Source organism: Halyomorpha halys, unplaced genomic scaffold (genome assembly GCF_000696795.3).
Source record: "Halyomorpha halys isolate HHAL.00 unplaced genomic scaffold, Hhal_1.1 Scaffold186.1, whole genome shotgun sequence".
Taxonomy (NCBI): Eukaryota; Metazoa; Arthropoda; class Insecta; order Hemiptera; family Pentatomidae; genus Halyomorpha; species Halyomorpha halys.
This window is the reverse complement of record NW_027116002.1, coordinates 1,258,744-1,275,520: the sequence shown is the minus strand read 5'-3', so window position 1 is coordinate 1,275,520 and position 16,777 is coordinate 1,258,744. Positions and strand designations below refer to the sequence as shown.

Genomic DNA, 16,777 nt, shown 5'->3' with positions numbered 1-16,777 from the left:
ATAATGGAATATCACTTTCTTTATTTTATGCATATTTTATTAAATATGCACAAACATAATACACATACTCTGCATTATTTTTAACATAATTTATGATCAATTGTAATTAAAAACAAATAATTATTGAAAACATTTATTTTCAAATAAACAACAAAATAATTAAATAATTAACTTTATAAGATCACTATTACATATAGTGATCACACAATAATGTAACTGGCTATAGGTTATATTTGAATACCTGTGTGTGTAATTAAAAAAAAATTAAAATTTCAGTCAAGATAACATGATATTTATGCTAAAAATTGGTAATTCAATAAAAAAATTATAGCTGTTCTTGCTAAATTATTGTAGTTTTCTTCAGTTGTATTTCATATCATTCTCTTTTTCAAATGATAATATTTATATAATAAGCTTCTCATCATCTTTTTAGAATCTTGATTTCCCTGTCTGGTGGTGGTCCCTGTAGACCAACCCTTCCCCCTCCATTTTGCAAATTATAAAACTATTCACTTAATTGTACTACTCGCTTAAATTATATAACTCTAATTTACATACATTTTAATACTAATACATATATTTATATACACAACAAAACATTACACAGTGATCAGATAGATATAAAATAAGATGTAACATGGTGATCACTAAAAACATTTTCATATAATAGATATATCTATATATTTATAAATGATAACAGGAACATAACAAATTATATCTATTTGTTGTTGGGTATGAAAAATAATTTATTTCATTTGCCTGATTCATAATCATATATTGGGAGCGGAGATGTTTAGTGATTAAGACACTCTGCTCTTATCTTTTGGGTCCAGGACTGAATCTGGCTGTGACAGATAACCAAGTTGTTTGATCAGCCATGAGTCAATCTTGTAAGGTCGGGGAAAAAATTCTTGATTGGGGGGAAAACCTGGCTGTTGAGCATCTCCTTCTTGGACCAACTGCTGCTCTAGAAACCACAGTTCCTTATAAAGTACTGCACCTAAGGCAAAGATGGGCAAAAATTAGCTCTAGTTGAAACTAATAGATGACATTGTCATGGATACATCCCTTATTCAAGAATGAATCATTGATAAATAAATATCATATCCATGACAATTTGAGTGATTAGTCTCAACTATAGTTAATTTTTGCCCAACTCTCCAGACATGAGTTGTAGTGGTATTCAAGTAGAAATTTATATAAAACGTTTTGAAAACTATAGTATGTTCTCAGTTGGTATTTTTAATAAACAATAAAAAAAAGAAGTAAATTATATATTTTACATGACATCTTATACCATATAATGAAAACGAATAGGTTGAGGTTTAATAACTGTTATTACAAAGATAATTAAGACAGAAATCATTTAATCTTAACATAATAGTGGTGTAATACCAAAAATAACAATTACTTCAACCTTGGAATGCCTTGAGCTGACTCATGCGGCATCTATCGGCAACCGTTAAAAACAAACGTACGTTAGTAACTGAGTAACCACTGCTGCTGCCTAGATGTCGTAGTCTGGGGCTGAACTCAATTATGGCTACTCAAAATCCAGGTTCTTTTATTCACATATTTGAAATTTTTTAAAAATTTATTGTATTTGGAGCAGAAATTTACGTAAATCAATATTTTAGGATTCAAGATGCCCTCTCGTCCAGCCCCTAGGATTCCTCCGAACCAAAAACCTACCCAAAACACATCACAATCGTATGAAAGGTAAAAATTTTAAGAATTAAATTGTAAAATTACTTCTGGCAAAACATTAGTATGAATAATAATTGCCTGTAACATGATTTATCACCATTATTTATTGCTTTGAAGAAAGTTCTGTTGCCTATCTAGTTATTACATTCAGTAATTGGCTTTTCAGTCCTCCAGATCCTTTTAGTCCTCCTAAAATGAAATTGGATGTTTCTAAAGAAAGAAAAAGAGCTCCTCCACGTCCTCCACCTCCTCGCTTAAACACGAACCAAGTAAGATATAAATGCATAACACTAAATCTGACGCTTACATATGTTCAAGGTATCTTTAGATTAACATTGGCAAACTTTGCTCATATAACCTTGAAGAACATTGTTTATCGTTTTATTTTAGGGTTCTAACCACTTTAGAAGTATATTTGGTTCAAGCAAAAGGAATCCAAAAAAGGGTGCTGCTACTGCGATAGTAAAGCCACTTCCTCCCAGTACGATGACTGTCATTCCTACAGGTACACTGATAGATCTTCAAACTCCACCGAGTAGTCCAAAATTTCAAAAGTTTAATAGTGAAAGCATTTGGAGCACAGGAAATGTCAGCAAAAATAGGTATGTTACATTTGTTTTCCCAATTTTTATCTCTCAGTCAATGCTAATTTGATTTTTAATGTAGCTTTAATAATCTTAATCAAGGCTTTGAATTTTTTAAAGCTTTAATGAAATACATTATATATATGGATATTTTTATTGACTCACTGTAACCTATGTCCAATGTTTGATTTATCTAAAAATAAAAAATAACGTTCCTTTTAAGTAAATTTTTGAATGATTCATGAAAGTTTTTCTCTAGTTACATTATTTGTAGGTCTGATGAAGCTGAGCATGCCTTATCATGTAATAAATAGCATCCTTTGTTTATATGTCCTGGATTCTTTTGTCATTGTAATCCATGCTTCATTGATAAATAAGGATTTTACTATTGTGGCTTGACTTTTTTTCCTAATTTCTTTTGTAATTGCCTTTATTTTGTTCAACTAGAAATATGATTTTAGTTTTCTATAGAATATTCATTAACATTATTTTAATTTTTTTTTTTTTTAAATTGAAGAACATTTTAACAAAAAGAAATCTTTATTTTGTTTTAATTTAGCTAGTAATTATAGCAATTATTCTGATAGAATCAGTTGCTAAATAATCTTAGGAAACTTTGAGTTTTACTTTCTTTATATACCCTGATCTGTCAAAGTTTCACATATACCTAATGTTTACTCATTTAAAAATATCCAATTCAAAACACTTGTGGCCTTCATCCTTATGTAACCACATAACAAATATAATATTTTTTGTTGTCTTTGATTTCTCTATATATTTCTTAACCTTTTAAATATTATTGAAATTCATTATTGTTAAGTTTTAAAGAAAGTTTTTTTTTTCATTTTTTGCCCTTTATAATTATGATTTGTTTGAATTGTTTCCATTGTTCCTTCTGTTGATTAGTAAAGCAATATTTCAAATGCCAAGTATATATATCTTTTTCTGTTTTTATATAAAAATTTTGAAAGGAAAGGCCAGTCAAAAATGTTTTGGGTTATGTTTTGCTTGATTATATTTTTGTTTAAGGATATGAAAATATTAAAAATCGTCAACTCTGTGTTTTGTAGTAAAAGCATAGAGATATATTATCATTGCAGTTGCATGTTATGATGAACAGTTTCTCCCTTTTTGACCTCTTTTCCCTTTCATTAATGAAAATTAAACTGAACATTGTATACTACATACCTTTTTACAAATTTATGATAATTTTATAGTTGGAAAAATCAAATAATGGATTTATTAATACAATGTTCAGGAATTATTTTCAGTTACTACTCACTTTGTTTGATTTTAACATTTTAATTATTATTATAATTAGAACTCCGTAAAAAACAAAATTACATTTAAAGTACTGAAATCTAGTTTTTCTCATGCATATTGGGCTTAAAATATTGATGTTCATGTATCACAACCTCAAACATCTAATAAAGAATAGAGAAATATCAAAATTTCTTTATCTATTCTAGTGAAGCTGGAAATACTGAGCACTCAAAACTTTCATGATTGTGTGAGGAAGGGATCGGTGATCTGTCGAACATCACAATTCTATTTCAATATTCACTTGTTTCAATTTGACTTTTTTTTTAAGTATTAAAATTAAATAGAATTTTTTTAATTTTCTATTTTCTTATTATTATTATTCATGGTTTTACTAAAACTTTAATTTTCAGTAAGATTTTGATATAACATTTTCCTGGTCCCAGAAAAAAAAAAATTATTACTAAGAAATGTTAAAACTGGTACATCAGAAAAAAAATTACAAATAAATTTTGAAAGCAAAGTGTACAAATAAAACTAACCCTGCAATCTACATTGTTGGACGATCTTGATTTAAAGTAATCATCAATTTTTTTTATTTTTTTTTTCAAAAAGTAACTGAATGAAAAATTGGATCCATATTTGTAATGAGCAATCTTTCATAATAACATCCTATTCAAACAATGAAAAATTCCTCAGATATACATTGGTGAAATCATATAGACTGGTATTTTGGTTCTTACGTATTAATGCCACTGCAGCAAAAATTCTGCTATTGCACCAACTAAGAGCCATCTTGTTGTTCGTTTAGAGCAACTTTGTTGTTTGCACACAGCAATCTTCTTGTTCGTACTCACACAAAGTTATCTTTGGTTTTCTTGTTGTTTGCTGATTTTTGACTCCATTTTTTAGTGTGACAAAAATGCGTATTTGGGATTTGCCAAAAACAGAACAAGATACAATTTTATTTCTTCCGGAGCAAAATATTTGACTTAAAAAACGTACATGTAGCAATTCCCATGGCATGAAACTATATTTTGGTAAATGTAACTTTTGAAAATGTAATTTACAACAATGTGTTATCAGTGGGACTTAGAAAAGACACCTGGTTTGAGTTTAACAGAATTCCATTTTGTTCTGCTTTAAGATTCATATACTGCTGGTTCGAGGAGCTGACATCGGTTAAATTTTGTGTGATTTATCGGATAAAACTGTTATAGACTGGAATAATTACATGCATGAATTATCTATCTTGGATACGGAAAATAAATTAAACAAGAAGATTGGTGGACCAAATTGCATTGTGGAAATTGATGAAAGTTTATTTACTAAACGTAAAAATAATTGTGGTCGAGTATTAATCGAACAGTGGGTGTTTGGTGGTCTATGTAGAGAAACAAAAGATTTGTTTGTTGTCACTGTTCCTTATAGAACTGGCTCTACCCTTCTTGATAAAATTATTGAAAACCTTGCAGATGGTAGCACAATTTATTCTAACTGTTGGAAAGGTTACCAAACAAATAGAATATTAAAAGAAGGATTCCTACCTGTTAAGGTTAATCATAAATACAATTTTATTGATCCTGATACAGGAGTTCATACACAAACGGTTGAGAGAATGTGGGGTAGTGCTAAATGGAGGAACAAGAGACATAGGGGGATGGCGAGACATCATTTGAAATCTTATTTATCTGAGTTCATATGGTGACAGCATCAGGTGAAAGATTATAAAGAGTGTTTTGAATCTATATTAAATTCCATATCAGCCCATTTTCCAAAAAACTCTGATTGACTACTTTACTTAAATAAAATGTTTTGATTTTACATAAAGTTTTTTATTCTACAATTTGTTGCAAAAACTTTAGGTGTAGATTGGTGCATTAGCAGAATTTTTGCTGCAGTGGCGTTAGGTATTTTTTATTGCTTTACTGTTTTCTGCTGTTACAGTATTTAGAACTTTAAGTCCATCCATCTCATATGTACAATACAAAACATTATAAATGTAAACAATATTTAAGAAAAACTTCATCCAGAGCATTATGACAGAGAAATCAGATGGTTACAAAGAATAAAGTTTCATCAAAAAACCACCCATCCTCTTGGACCAGTACTGAGGAATGAGTGAAGTTTTGTATTAATCCTTATATCACAGTTTCATTGTATTTTTTTTTTGTGTGTGTTTTTTTTATGATTGAGATTTAAAATATAGGATAATTTAAATTATTCGTTTGATCAAATCTGTGCTGCAATTCACTGTTTGCAAAAAAACAACTTATAATATTTTTATTGGAAGTACTCTTCAATATGGTTTAATTTGTTTCAGTTCACCTTTTGAAAGCGGGTTTGAAGATGATTTTAGTTCAATTATTTCGTCAGCCACTACTACACCAACTACAGATATTTGGTCAGATCTTTCACCTGATAAGTCAGAACCTTTTGAAGTTAATCCAATTAAGTCTATACCTCCTCCATCTACAGTTTCTAGTTCTAGACCCACGATTATATGTGTTCCAAAGGTAAATTATTACTAAAATATTGTAATTTTTTTTTTAATTACTTAACTCTTTTCACAGTTCTTAACAAGATACCTGGTTACAGGATATTTCCTGCTCCAAGCTCACTTTATCTTTACTGAATATGGGCAGTTCTTGTATTTTCCTCATGTTCCTTACCTTAAAAAGTGATTTAAGTTGAGTCCAGCTTGACAAAAATGTGTGTGCATATATAAAGTCTAATTTTGTAGCCTTTAATTTATCTATGAAGTCTTTTATTTAATGTGGGCTAAATTTTAAGAGCTCTATCTTTTCATTGTAATCAAATTTTTATCGGTGTCATTCAATAAAAAAAAATTCGATTTTTTTTTTCTCAAGCGACTGAATCTGAATTTAAAAAAATTTTATGGTTTAAATTGGTTACTGAGTTAACTTTAAAAGGACTTATGAGATAATATAAGAAATATAAGATGGAGACTGCCTGTATTTGACCAGTTAAAAAGACTTTATGCTTAGGTCTTGTGGGACCTGCTTTGACTGGTCATCACTAGACCCTTTTGACCCCTAATTTTGACTTGACATATTCACAGCATCCTGGAAATTTTTCTGCCATTATTAATTTTGTCATAGAGTAGTTAGTGTCTTTCAGTGTTCTTATCCTGCTCGGCATACCTTTTCTTTCTTTGTGTCTGTTTATTAATTGTAATGGAAAAAAGTATTTAACCAGAAAAGAGATACCAATGGGTTATTGTATTTGAAATAATTTTTTTCCATATATCCATAATACTGTTTAAAAAAAAAATGTGATTAGGTGATTTCAATACACATTTATATAATATAATTTATATTTAATATATCACTAATCAGTATACAATTACCAGTAGGCATTCTTAGTGCTGTCGAGGATAAAAAGAACTTAACCATTGATTTAATTTAATAATGTAACATACATTTATCATAATATAGTTATTATATCATTGTCATTGTCCAAGGCCTTTGACTGGTATCATAATTTTTATATTTATGGTAATTACCATTTATTAACATTAAAGGCATTTTTCTTTAGGCTAAGCCAAGTAGACCTCCACCACCCCGGCTGGATGGTTCTCCTCCAATGCCTAGCATGCCACCGCCCCCTCCACCTCCTAACCTCCTCGATGTCTTAACAAAAGGTCCTGAGATACCTCCAAGACCACTTGCTCCATATGAGGTAATTATACTCTTTTACATTTTTATAACTTTTGAAATTACTTTTCAATCGGGGAATGATAATTCAGTTAATGAGAAGAACATTGGGTAAAAGAAATCATCAGATTAGAACTGTTATTACAAATGGTGAATTTCGATCAAGAAATTAGTTCTTTAAATGATACAGTACTACCATAGTTGGTCTAGTGTATATATTCTATTATATGAAAGGAATATGGTCCGGGTGCGGTAAAAAAAAACTCAAATGGTAGAAATATACTATTTTAATGAGCCAACGTTTCGCCCCACGTTGCAGGGCTTCTTCAGGACTATTTTGGCCGTCAAAATAGCCCTGAAGAAGCCCTGCAACGTGGGGCGAAACGTTGGCTCATTAAAATAGTATATTTCTACTATTTGAGTTTTTTTTTACCGCACCCGGACCATATTCCTTTCATCTTTACACACGGTCAATCAATAATCTTCCAATATTCTATTATAGTTTTACAGTTGAACTTTCTTAAATCAAATTTTTGATAACTTGGATGATTTAGTCCCATTCTCTTCTGAAAAAATAGTGAGTCTAAGAAACTAACTAGAAGAATTATTCAAAATCATTTTTGGAAAAATTGTATGTCTTCAATAGTCCAGTTGATCAGAAAGGGGTCTCAGAGAAGCTCTGAATATTTGCTCATTTATATTTTTTGATTAGCTGATTATGAATTTCAAACTTAGCCACCTCAAATGTTTTCAGGAATATAAAGAAAAGTGCAAACAAACTAAAAAAAAAATTGATTTCTTTTTAAATTTTGTCTCTATAGCATGAAAAAAACCCATACATTTTTTAATAATATCAAAAGCTACTCTAAATTAAACCAGATTAAATTCCATATATTTTATTTTCTATTTTTTTTTTTTTAATTTCCAATGGGAACAGGTTCTTAGTTCAACAGGATATAATGAAATGATGACCAGAAAGGGATCTTGGTAGAAAGTTTTGGAGAAGTTCTGAAAATTTAATCTTTTACATTTTTTCTGAGTGCTGATTATAAATTTTTTCTAGAACTATAAAAAAATTAAAACAAAAAAAAGTAACTTTTTTCCTCATAACTTGAAAACCATGCTTTATTTAAATAACTTATAATATCTGTTTTATATAATATTAAACAGGAATAAATTATCTTTTGAGGTGTAGATAGTTGACTGTAGATTAATGATTGGGGAGGGGGTGCGGTCAGCAAAGAACAACATAAACAAACAAAACCATATTTAATTATTATGAGAGATAGTTGACCGTGGATAATGAATGAGGAGAAGATGGTTGGGGGTGCGGTCAATGAAAAACACAAATAAGTTCAATTAACTTATTTTAATGTGCCAACGTTTCGGCTAGAGTTTCTATCCTTCTTCAGGGCTGTTCGCTGGAAGATCAAACGCCTAATGGCCTAATATACAGTATAATCTAACGCCTAGGCGTTTGATCTTCCAGCGAACAGCCCTGAAGAAGGCTAGAAACTCTAGCCGAAACGTTGGCACATTAAAATAAGTTAATCGAACTTATTTGTGTTTTTCATTGACCGCACCCCCAACCATCTTCTCCTCATAAAACCATATTTATTTATTTTATCCCGACGTTTCGACCTGAATTTCAGGTCTTCATCAGGGGTTATGGCGTAGAAGGTTATCTTTTGATTTGAATAACTTGTTTGACTGTTCCTTTTTGAAGAGAGTGCGAGTTGCAGTTATGAGACAGAAATAGTCCAGTCAAAGGGAAATCAGATGGAGCTCTCATAATTAATTTACCATTACTTTATAATTATCATTATCAGATGTTGAATTTACTTAAGAAAATATCTTTTCACATTTTTTAAATACTTATATTCACCCAGATTTGTATCTTTAAGGGTTTTCCCAATAATTATTCATATTAAACCATTTGAATTTAGTTAATTTTTTTTTTTAGCCTAAAAATGATGGAGGTCTTCCTACTTGTAAAGCACAATATGACTATGATTCCAATCATCCAGATGATTTGCAATTCAAGGTAAATGATTTGAAATATGAAGATTTTTTTGTTTTCAACTACTTTGTTTGTTTATTAAGTTTTGGTTTTGTAGACTGGTGATGTGATAACTATATTAAATAAGGAAGGAGATGAGTGGTTCAGAGGTCGTCTAAAAGGAGATGAGGGAATATTTCCTGGTAAGTTCTGTTTATTTAGTACAAATATTTATGTTGTAATTTAAGGTAATATCAAAAGCAATTTAGTGTAAGTACCGTATATACTTCCCTGAGAATAACTCTATGCATCTATATGTCATTTCTATGCATATGATACATATCAAAGTGTATTTCTTTGGTTTGATAAAAATATATATCATATTGTAATATTAAATTATCCAGCACAATCTTAGTTTTCTATTTATGATATAATTATTTGTATTCTATTATGTGGAACGCCTCAGTTTTTGTTATTAAGATAAAAAATTAGTATGAAATAAAAAGTATTAATTAAATTGTAGGTGGTCTAATCTACCCACTTCATAAGGAAGTTTTAACTTTTTTTTTTTGTTTAAATGAATAATAATTTTTCAGTAAAAATTTAGTTATGTAATATTTTATCTTAAGGGTAATTGTTTACCTCCGCTTCCCCAAAATGGCAGAAGTCCATTTTTTCGAGACGAGGGTGTACTGGCAGTCCCGAGCGGAGCTGACTATGGACGACTTAGGGTAGGTTACGAATTTAACCACCCTTCAAGAGGGAAAATTTCTGTCCCTGCACATTTACTCCTTTCTCCCTTTGTTAAAGGTTAGCTTATTATACACCACAATTTTCGGCAGCAGTTGCTATTACTTCTTCTGACTTATAAATATTTTATAGTATATACGTTTACTTACTTCCTCTAACTTATAAATATTTATTATATGACAGAAGAACTTAATAATAATCCTTAGACTCTGTAACCTGAAAATAGATCAGAAGCATTTATTTTATATGATATTTTTTTAATAAGAAAAGAAAATTGTTTAATAGTTAATCTGACTAGAATAATAAGGTTCCCTAGAGCTGTAAATTGATAAGAATAAGAAAATTGTTTAATGGTTAATCTGAATATAATAATAAGGGTCTCTTGAGCTGTAAATTAATAACAATAACAAAAACTTTTCATAACAAAATCGTGAGATACTTTTTTTTAATCTTTTTATTTATCTCCGCACCTGTCAAATACAAAATTGACAATCAGCGGATTGTTATATTAATTTTAAAAATAGCATATTAGTCCACCCCTAACCATCTTCTCATATATATCATAGAGGATCAACAATCTTCTCATAATTTTACATTTTATATCATCATGTGTAATGGTATGTCAAAAATATTTTATTTTAATAAAATAATGCTAACACACATTTCAGGATATCAAAATATTGTTTTTTTTAATATATACTAATAACTCACGTATAAAAAAAATTATTATGCATGAACTATTCCTCTGTTTATTTTTGTGTGTAGTAACACCACCCAGTAGGGTTATTTGGTATAAATAAATTGGGAAAAAATCATTAAAGTTATCCTCTTGTTTTGATTTTCTTTTTACTTATGAATCCAACATACCAACTGGAAATGAAATGAATGTATGTTTTCTATCGATATTTTCTTCTGTAGTGGAAAAATATTTAAAAAACAAATTATCTTTAGACAGGAACTTATGGTGTTACAAGTTATATTAAATGCTATAAATGTATGGATATCAGTTACAAAACAATCACTAACTATTTAAGCTTTTGAAGTCATATTTATACCAATTTAGACAATTGTTTTAATTTTAATGATAAATAGGCATGGTATAGTAAATTTAAAATAAATGATGGTGACACATACTTAAATATCTAAATACAATTTTATCCTTTAAACCCAATACATATTCCCTTTATATTTTCCCTCTTTAACAAATATAAAATGTAAAATTATGAGAAGATTGTTGACCCTCTATGATATATATGAGGAGAAGATGGTTAGGGGTGGACTAATATGCTATTTTAAAAATTAATATAACAGTCAGGCAGTCCGCTGATTGTAAATTTTCTATTCTATTTGACAGGTGTAGGCATTAATAAAAAGATAAAAAAAAAAAGTATCTCACGATTTTGTTATAAAAAGTTTTTGTTATTGTTATTAATTTACAGCTCAAGAGACCCTTATTATTATATTCAGACTAACTATTAAACAATTTTCTTATTCTTATTAATTTACAGCTCAAGGGAAACTTATTATTCTAGTCAGATTAACTATTAAATGATTTTCTTTTCTTATTAAAAAAATATCATATAAAATAAATGCTTCTGATCTAGTTTCAGGTTACAGAGTCTAAGTATTATAATTTAGTTCTTCTGACATATAATAAATATTTATAAGTCAGAAGAAGTAATAGCAAATGCTGCCGAAAATTGTGGTGTATTATAATCTAACCTTTAACAAAGGGAGAAAGGAGTAAATGTGAAGGGATAGAAATCTTCCCTCTTGAAGGGTGGTTAATTTCGTAATCTACCCTAAGTCGTCCATAGTCCGCTCGGGACCGACAGTGCACTCTTGTCTCGAAAAAATGGACTTCTGCCATTCTGGGGGAGCTGAGCTAAACAATTTCCATCTTAACCAAATTACTTTAACAGATGCATGTTTTTTGTATTTTTATTTATTGATAAAATATTGATATTTTGTTTACAGCAAGTTACATCACTCTTCTGCCCAACACTATTAAAAAACCTTTGATGACAGTCATAGCACTCTTTTCATTCACTCCTTGTAGTTGGGATGATTTAGAACTGCAGGTTAGTTGTTTACTCGTTTCCTGATTAATAAATTATTACTTTATATCTGGACCTCGGATGTTTGTAATTTCTTACAGAATATAATAAGCTTAGTAATGAAAAAACTGTATTAAAACTGCTCAATAGTAAAATTGATTAAAATGTACAGTTTACCTCTGAAATTCTGGTTAACCATAGTTCTTTTCATCTCTTCTTAGTTAAAATACATTATACTTCAAATGTATTGTGTTAGATTTCTTCCACTCTATTCCAGTCAACTATGGTTCAAGATCTCAGTGGAATGTTTTGGAGAAGTTCTGAAAATAAGCCCATTTTTGTTTTTCGGGGTAGTAATTAGCTTTTTGGTTTCTAATTTTCTTCAAAAATATAAGGTAAATACAAAAAGTAAAAAAATAATCTTTTTTTCTTTACTAGCATGAAAACCATGCATTTTTTAGCAACATCGACTCATACTCAATCAAGCAAGAGTAAAATCCTTACATGTTTTTCTCTAACTTTTTTGTGCTCTGCATTGTTTGGAATCATCCAATCTTTCTTATAATTTTTATTAAAAAATAGAAAATAGAGGCATCATCTGAATCTTGAAGTTAAGTCATATGAAGTAATTGATCAACTGGATGTAGCAAGACATAAGTAGATGCTCCATGATATATGTCTATTTATAACTTGCAAAGTAGTAAAAGTTACATTGATAATATATTTTCAGGCTTAGTTTTTTTAATTATGGTTAAATTTTTGAAAATATTAGGTAGGGAAATAACATCACAACCTCATATTTCTCTGTAAAAGTTTTGTTAATATTTTAATTTCCCTATTTCAGGAAGGAGACCAGGTGCAAGTTTTAGATCGCGTTAATGCTGATTGGCTGTATGGAGAATGCATGGGTAGGAGAGGACAATTCCCAGAATGCTATGTTCAAGATATTACAGCCCTCGCTGATGATGATTAGGATTATCAATCTTTAAAGGTAAATAATATATTAAGCAGAACTTATTGCCAAAAAGTAGAATGGCCGAAAGTGTTTTGGGACCATACTATTTATTTTTATCTGACTTAAATCAGAATTTAAAAAATACAATTATTGCTTTAATAATTGAATTATATCCTATATTGGAAAGGCTCAATTTTATAATATACATCTTCAGTGATTTGTGCGTTCCAAATACATGTGTCTATATCTATACAATTATATTTTACAACTTTTTAAAAAATATTTCTTATCTTTGTCACACTGTATTCAAAGGAATAGAACTTTCCTAAACCTTATTCTGCTTTCTATTTTTCTGAGCCTTCTGTATATTTATCAATACTACTTTGCACAGGATAAAAATTGACCATTGTTGCCCCCCCCCTCCCCACCATTTCCTTTTGATCTCGTGTCGCAAAATCAGCATACTCCTGTATAATTTTTTGTTTTATTGAGTTGGAGAATGTTGGTAAAGAAGTTTTACTTTAAAAAAAATATATTCATGATATCAGTTTGATTTCAACTAAAGAGAAGTATGATGAATTAAACTGAATAGTTATCACATTATAGAATAAAATTTATGTATGAAAAATAGGAGAATAATGGTAGTGATTTTTAGACATGACTATCATGCTAAATAATAAGAAAATATCAACAAATAAACCAAAAAAATATTTGTATTAATGTAATGTTGAATTTATGTTCTAATCATCCACATTGGCAATAGATCAAAATGGCAAAAAACTTGATAAAAAGAGCTAAAGAATTTACTGACAAACAACATTTATACCGATAAAAGATGTAATTAAACATAAATTGGAGGACAATTATTATCCTAAAAGGATAATTAACAAATGTGGTACAATAATAATCTTAATAATAGTAAATTAAACGGAACATATATGGATAAAATAAAATTAAAATAATGGTTTTCAGATTATTTATTCCCTTATTTGATATATGTTAGTAACATTCATCATAGTTTCAAAACATTTATTGAATAAATAAAAATTATTTTATTTTAATTATATTTTTCTAGGTTCATCTGTTTTATTGCCATGCCGTCTCCATTGTTACTAAATAATGTTTAAGATCTGGAAATTAGCTTTTGTTTATGTAATGTGATAAAATAGTTAATCTTATTATTTGTAATATATATTCCTATCTTAGACAAATAATGAGGTATAGTTAAGGTAAAGGTTCTTATGTTTAATGTGATAGTCTTTATTTGTATTAATTTGTAGATATGTTTGACTAATTTAATAGATTATTATTAGGAGTGTCTATCAGCCATCAAATTTTGCTTGATAGCTGCCAGTTTTGCAAGGTATCAAGTGGCAATAGATAAAAATTCACTTTGTCTCCTAATTAATCAGACAATTTATCTTTTGCACATTTCAGTTTGTTATCACATTACTGAGGAATCGTATCAGTAATGTATTATGGCTTTAAAAACATGTAATTATTATATGACTTGGTCGTTAGATAACTGTTTATGTACCATAACTAATTTTTGTTCATACTCAGAAGGTATACTTACTTTTAGAAAATAGCTTCAACTTATGTGTTTCGTGTTTGATCAAAACATGAGATAGGAGCTCTCTGGAAAATGGGAAAAAGGCAGAAATTCCATCAGTTTCTTTTATAAGTAATAATTCTCAAAATTTGTAATTTAGTTGAAATAGTACTTAGCTATTTTTGACTTTCTGGTACAAAAAAGAAATTATTCATGGCAGTCTTGTCATCAAAATTTTAAAAGTTGAGAGTTTCACAAAATGACGAGCAAAAAAACAGGAATTTCATTGGCCAACTTCAAGAAACATCTTGAGAGTATCTAGTGTTTCCTCGATGGAATATATCATTCAGCTTCTCAGGTAATAATGCTCCACTATTTCTGCTTTCTTCCCATTCCTTGATTCCTTTAAATTCTGTAAAGAATGTGATTTTTTGTTTGCATGGTCCGATTAATTTGGTACAATTAGTTGAACTTCATGAAACTTACAATAAGTCATTGAGTGTAATGTAAACTTTCAGAAAAGGAGCTTATCATTAGAAATTAAATTTATTCTTATTGTAAATGATATTTAAATGATGTATTCATCATTAGAACGTGTGCAATTATTCCAGGTATAGGCAATTACATAATTTTCTGTTATGTATAAATGAAGGATGAATGTTATAAACCATTAAGATCTAGTCATAAATATAGCATGAATGGATTTTATTAAATTGGCATTATTGATTAAGCTATCAAGTATATACTAATAATTTACCTGGTTCCCTTCTAATCCTATGACTATCATGGCGTAGGATGTACAAATCTCAGAAACTGTCATATTTTCTGATTCCAAAAAAAAATTGTTTGTAAACTATTAAAATTTATCATTGTTAATTGATGTAACTGTACTAACAGGAGTATATATTTTTTTTATTACTGATATTTTTGTATCTAAATTAGAGAATAAAAAATTATTTTTTGTAAAGATCAAATTGAACCACATGACTGAGGTGTGAAGTACAGACAACCAGTATTGACTGATATTAGAAGTAGATTTATTTTTAAATCAAATTAGTCTATTTTTGCTAGAGAGAAACCTTTCTAGAGAAACTAGAGAGTTGATTACATAATCATATTAAAAAGTAATTGATCTAGATGATCCTTAACATCAAGTATTACTTGCTCAGATGTGATTGCTTATCAACTAATGATCTGAAACATATCATAGAGAATACTGCCATAAAATATTTTTCAAAATACCAAAATTATAAAATTTTTTTATATGCTTTTTGATAAATTGTTTCACTATTTTTCTACTTGCTGTTTTGCTTAATTTTCACTATTAGAGACCTATCATTTGTCATATCTCAATATATATTTAGTTTAGTTTTATTATAAATAATGTAAAAGATCCTTAAACTACATTTTCCTAGTGGTTAATTTTTCGTGTTGCAGAAGTGACAGGATGAATTTTTGAATAGTGATGGTTAGAGTGGGTTCCATCTTCTGTGTACAGAATTTTGTTTAATAAATTTTTTTCACTTTTATTCTTTCAAATATTTTTAGTTTTAATTATTAAAAATTAGGGTGCAATTACCACATCCCAGATTAATATCCATTTATTTATTTTCTCCAGTTCTGTCCTCCTCTTAAAAAAATAAATTAAAAATACCATGTTTTGTTAAATAATGAAATATTATAAATATAAACCCAACTACATTTTTGATCTCAAGTAAAGTTTTTAGTGAATCTTGAAATTTGAGACATTTACTATTACTTGACTAGTGAGTCTTAAAAAAACTTTTGGCGTTCTTAAAACTGCCAATGAAAATCAAATTCATCAAACTAAAGATTCTCTCAGAACTTGACTTCAGAATTTTAGAATGAAGTTACAATGTACACATTCATACATGTATTAAAAACATATACAATGGTTAACAATTAAATGCTAAGTACAAATTCTGTAACTTCTTCCTCCTGCAACTGTTTGAGATATAACTGGTGTTTTCGTGATGTGCAAAAAAGTGAAGTAGGGATGTTGATATTTTTTGTGAATGGAATTCCCTCAGTTTAATTGTTGATTCAGTTTACTGAGCTATAGGCTCCTCCCCATCTCTGTGTTAACAAAAATAGATGTGCTCTTTAAGTCAATACATGCATTGGCTTGAAATTCCTAAGAACTATAGGACAAGTTTTAAATACCACAGTTTTTAATTTTTTTTCGATTTATTTTGACAATAATATATCATTATTG

At 28.8% G+C, this 16,777-nt stretch overlaps 1 protein-coding gene across 2 annotated transcripts; it reads left to right on the top strand.

Moving 5' to 3' along the window:
- Window positions 1–1,416: 1,416 nt before the first annotated feature.
- LOC106679253 (uncharacterized) lies at window positions 1,417–16,064 on the top strand. 2 transcript variants are annotated; one of them, XM_014418295.2, is made up of 11 exons: window positions 1,417–1,558; window positions 1,638–1,719; window positions 1,874–1,976; window positions 2,098–2,309; window positions 5,875–6,067; window positions 7,110–7,253; window positions 9,192–9,272; window positions 9,346–9,430; window positions 11,955–12,058; window positions 12,879–13,025; window positions 15,979–16,064. In XM_014418295.2, exons 1-10 carry the CDS (start codon window positions 1,540–1,542, stop codon window positions 13,005–13,007), a joined length of 1,152 nt encoding a protein of 383 aa, XP_014273781.1. In that variant the 5' UTR covers window positions 1,417–1,539; the 3' UTR covers window positions 13,008–13,025; window positions 15,979–16,064. The 2 variants fall into 2 exon arrangements, with proteins under 2 accessions (XP_014273781.1, XP_014273780.1); XM_014418294.2 differs by lacking the exon at window positions 15,979–16,064 and adding an exon at window positions 14,065–14,202.
- The last annotated feature ends 713 nt before the right edge of the window (window positions 16,065–16,777 follow it).